This window comes from Chaetura pelagica, unplaced genomic scaffold (genome assembly GCF_000747805.2).
Source record: "Chaetura pelagica isolate M959 unplaced genomic scaffold, ChaPel_1.0 scaffold807, whole genome shotgun sequence".
Lineage (NCBI taxonomy): Eukaryota > Metazoa > Chordata > Aves > Apodiformes > Apodidae > Chaetura > Chaetura pelagica.
Window position 1 is genome coordinate 653849 of NW_009953935.1, and position 5268 is coordinate 659116.

General features: G+C 36.0%; 1 protein-coding gene across 3 annotated transcripts in view; it reads right to left on the reverse strand.

Moving 5' to 3' along the window:
- DLG1 (discs, large homolog 1 (Drosophila)) overlaps positions 1-5268 on the reverse strand; it is a 79940-nt gene that overhangs the window by 52941 nt on the left and 21731 nt on the right. The window contains exon 2 of one of the 3 annotated variants that reach the window (XM_010001721.1): positions 4034-4132. The exons of the other annotated variants lie outside the window; for them this stretch is intronic. Coding sequence (XP_010000023.1) covers positions 4034-4132 — 99 coding nt within the window. The remainder of the gene's footprint in view (positions 1-4033; positions 4133-5268) is intronic. 3 annotated transcript variants of the gene reach the window in all.

A 5268-nucleotide genomic window follows, 5' to 3' on the forward strand; every position in this document is an offset into this window, starting at 1 on the left:
CTGCTAGCCAGGAACTGGTACAGCAACACTTTTCCTCTCTTACGTTACTACTTTTCTGCCAAAAAATGTGGTTTCAACTGAAAAAAATCCATACAATCAGGTGGTATTTATCTGAAATGCTTCCTAATCAATAGATTTCCTATTTTTGCATCCATTATCTGCCTTTAAAATCAGTAGCATATAGCCTGCTCTAAGAACAAAAAAAAGCAGACAAGAAAAAAGTGTATAGATTATTTTACACTCCAAATACTGTTGATGCTTATTAACTTCAACAAGACCTACAAATTCAGTAGCATAAAACAAAGTTCATCTCCTTACTGCTTTAATGAAGCTGAGATTTTTTTCAAGTGTGTATTAAAGTCCAGTATTTTTAAAATTATTATTTTTAATAATTTTTTTAATCTCTTACTCGTGAGTCTGTGTGTGGAAATAAATGCAGGGAGTTTAACAGGCTGCAATAGAAGCTAGTGTTATACTCATTCAAACAAACTAAAGGTCTACAAAAACATGTCAATTAAATTAACCTATTCATATTCTGCATTTTAGTTTCATTAGCATGACGACAACATATTTCTGAAGAATTCAGTATTTTTAAAAGCGCCCAAAAGTTAGGAAGAAAGTGAAGATTCAGAAGTTCCTTGCGGAAGACTGAGATGAATAATCTACCATCATTAGACAGAAGTCAATGTGTTATCAGGTTGCTGTGTCAGAAATTAGGCCTTTATCATTTAATAAGTACTAAATTCAGGTGTTATCTATCCAAATTAACAACAGGTTTTTATAAAAAAGGGAAATTAAAAGGATGACACGAATGACTGTGGAGATACCAAACACCTTATTCTCTTAACAGTTCTTTCGGCAGAAGCATGGGCACACTTCACATAGTACAGAAATCAAGTACTAGTTACTAGTGTCACACAAAAAATCTGTTGAAACAAAGCTTGCCCTCACAATCCTTTTCTGCCATTAAGTTACACTGCACTTTCTGCTGCTTCTTAAAAGTTCTATTAAAGTAAGAGTAAATTTTAAATCAGATTCTGTATTAAAACTATCAATTAAATATGCATCATCATCCCTGTAAGAGCTTTACAAGTAACACAATTTAAAAAAAACATTCATAGAATCATAGAATGGTTAAGGTTGCAAGGGACCTGAAAGATCAGATTCCAACCTCTCTGCTATAAGCAGGGACACCTCACACTACAACAGGCTCCACAAGCCTCATCCAACCTGGCCTTTAAACACCTCCAGGGAGGAGGCATCAACAACCTCTCTGGGCAACCTATTCCAGCAACTTACTGCCCTCATGGTGAAGAATTTCTTCCTAATGTCTAACCTAAATCTACCCTCTTTCAGTTTTAAAAACCATTACCCCTTGTCCTACCACTGCCCTCTCTGGTGAAAAGCCCCTCCCTAGCTTTCCTGTAGGCCACCTTCACATCTCCCTGGAGCCTTCTCTTCTCCAGGCTGAAGAGCCTCAACGCCTTCAGCCTGTCTTCATAGGAGAGGTGCTCCAGCCCTTTGATCATCTTTGTGGCCCTTCTCTGGACCCTTTCCAACAGCTCCATGTCCTTCCTGTGCTGAGGGCTCCAGACCTGTACACAGTACTCCAGATGCAGCCTCATCAGAGCAGAGTAGAGGGGCAGACATTGTATTAAAAAGAATCTAACTTAATATTAGGAATCTAATCTCCACTGAATCTACAAGAGACAAGCATATATACATTTATTTTATATGTATGTATCACCTGTAAAAAGATTTTTCAATTTATAAATAGGAAACAAAAGCATTTTGAAAGTTCAGCCATGTTCTCTACATTTCACTTTTATTTTTTTTAATATTAGGATTCTGTGATGTCCAAGTATATTCAAACAAAAGCAGTGCCAGTGACAACTGGTTTCCCATTATCTCTTTCTTGTGGCTGACAAATTGTCTTTTTTATGGCTTAAAGAAGAGGAGGCAAGCTAAAAGCAAATTTCTCCAAGTAGGTGAGGTTTCTATGTGAACAGACACAAACAAGTCAGCAGAAGCAAAACAGCTCCCATAAATCAGGTGATTGCTTCTAATCCTCCTTTTGTATCTAATCTGAATTCTTCATCAAGGAGCAGTAATTTACCACAGTTCCCAAGCAGGAAAGGGAAAAGCTTTGTGCCAAGCATTCTACAGGTAGGCCTGGACACTTGAAGGTCACAGGGCAACATCTAACTCAACACTTCATATGTTTCTGGAAGGAAGGCCTGTTATTTTAGTCTGTTACGTAAGAGTTCTCCAAATTATCTAACACTTGGAAGCTTCTATGCCAGGGCTTGTTCAAATATTTAAAAGGCATTTGACAAGTTTGTTTACAAGCAGACTAAGGACTTGCCTAAGGGGCAAAGTGACTAATAAAATATAGAGACCTATCCATTGCAAAAAAATGCATCTGTCAAATCTAAAGTTGATTATAACTTTCTGTGGTATTTTCTAATAGCCTAGAATCACAAATGAGGCAGAATTATAAAGCTAACTCCTGCAGATATTTATATGCACTCAGAGGATAAAGGCACAGACCACTCAATTCTTACTTTTATACTTCCAGCATCATGCCCATTAATGCTGCCACAGCAATAGCAATCAAAGAAAATATAAATACACATAGCACTAATCATTTTACTTCAAATTAAATTTAGCCTATTGGCAATTCCCTGAAAGTGAATGCTACTGGAAACTCAGTTATCTTCATCCACCAAAGCTGACAGCTTAAGTCCACTGGTCACACTGGTCTGTCTGCCTCAAATCCTGTTGCAGGCAGAATCCCTCTATAGGAAGGAAATAGTCCTGAAACTAATCAAATCTTGGGTCACCTGTTGGGAAAAGTCTCTGTAGCAGATTCCTGTAAACATACATCCACTAAAAATTGCACTGTAAATCAGCCAACTGTAAAAACATTTTCTAATAATTTGAGAATGTAAAATTTAATAATGTAGCAGAGATTTTAAAAAAGACTACCACCTGTTTCAAGTTTAGTCCTGTAGCTTGAAAGCAGACCTTAAGAAAAAAAAAAAAACATGTATACTACAAAACTATGTCAATAATATGAATATTTTGGGTAGCTTAACTGCCTTTTAAAGCAAATAAATGTCAGAAAAAAATTCTAAAAAGTGATCTATCTTTTCAGAAGGTGTGCACTCATCATTTGAGATTTTTGCACTGAAAGTTACAAAAAATATAAGCAGAATGTCACTCCATGTGCAGAAGGTAACTGCAACCTTTCCTAAATTACTCGATAGCTTGCCATGTTGCTGTGACATATTCCAAGTTATATGCAAGATATTCACATTAATTACTGCTTCCTGCTTTCACTTCTCTTGACAGGGTTTATTTATTTTGTGTGTCAACATAGATGACCTAAAAAGATGAAGGTTCAGAAGAGAAGCACATTCTATGAGTTAAATATCTTAGACATAGAATGTAAAAAGACCTAAAAAATCATTTTGTACTCTGAATGCCTCCAGAAACACTAATACCAACCAATGGCTGGAGAAGAGAAGTATCATGTAAGTGTAATCGATAAAACACACATTATATGTATACAAGATGAAACAACAATGTTCTACAAATAAATAATAATTTAGCAAGCATGAAATGACTTTAAAATTATGTGAGAACACAAAATATAGAATCATAGAATGAATCAAACAGTTTAGGTTGGAAGAGACCTGTAAAGATTATCTATTTACAACCTTTCTGCATAGGCAAGGTCACCTGTAAAAACTCCCTCTCCAGCTTCCTTGTAGACCCCCAATATCCTATTCCTTCTTTCCACTCATTTGGGTTTCTCTTTCCTTTAGCTGCTTCACAAGCTCCTAATATATTTGATATTTAAATAGAGAGTTTGTTAAAGGGACTAAAAGCTGCTATAAATCAAACAAAACTTAGGATGCAATTACAGTTCTTCTAAACCTGTGTGTAACAGAACCAAAACGTGAACTTAAAACAATGAAATAATTTGAAAATGAAAGTTGAACACATTTTTTTTAAAAAGAATAAAAACCTGTGGTATGGTGGATGGGATGACAGTGGTCTCAGCAGGGACTGGTGGGACAGGGATCACAGGGACAATAGGAGAAGAGGAAGGAACAGCTTCTGTGGGCTAAAGAAAAAAATCACCAACAAGATGTCAAAAAAAAAGGAAAACTAAAAATACTTTAAAACATTTAAGATTCTAATTTAGCAGCTTAAAAAAAAAAAAAAAAAAAAAACAGAAAAAAAACAAAAACCAACAACAACAAAAAACCCCACAACAACTCTGAAATAACATATGATTTTGGAGACTGTAACCACAACTGAAGACAACCACCTTCAAGCATGCTGTCCATGGTGGTGCAGCAACATGCTCATGGCAGAGCAAGCACAGTAGTAAGACACATCCACACTGCCTATTCAATCCAAGCTACTCGCCTTGCAACACAGAGTTGGGTCCAACAGAAACCCTGTTCATTTCAATGGACAGATTGAGGCTTTTTGTGGGCCGGTTTCAAAACAAAAAGCCCTTTATCATTATACAACAGTTGCAAAAGCAGACACAGCAGCCAAAGCTGATAGCACTCAACGTTAAGACTCCTTTTTCGTAAAGGGGAAAAATCAGAAGTACCTTAAAGTTTCTAAACCAGGCAAAAAGCAAAGGTAGTCTTTTAGTCAATTGGGTGGACAATCTTAAAACAGATTCCATCTATCTCTCAACGATCTTCATAAACCTTTACTGTACATCTTTAGACTAGTGGAATTTTGATAATAGGAATTGTCATTAAAATATTAACTGGGAAAGCTACTGACACGTCAAGGGAAAAAGATTAGAAATAGCATTTTGAGCAAAACATTGACTCAAATAATTCTGAGATGTTAACACACTGGTTGTCAACAAGCTGTCAACAACACAAACTACTGGCAACTATCATCAAAAGTCAAGCTGAACACTATATGAAAAGCTCTTGTAACTTAGTTGTTCCAAGACATTCCTGTGATCTTTAAATGTAACAAAGCATAAAGACAACAGAAGATACTAAAACCTGAAAATGGATCAAAACCCCAAAACGCAGAAGTATTAAACATTTTAAAAGCTTGAGATATTTTAAAACACAATGTAACATACACAAATAGCATACACCAAATTAAAAGGTAATAAATGGTAAAAGGAAATACTAAAGAAATATGAAACAGCCCAAGAGTGGCAATCCTTACTAAATGTACATATGGTGTTTCTACGGGGAAGGGGGAGTTGGGGGGGGG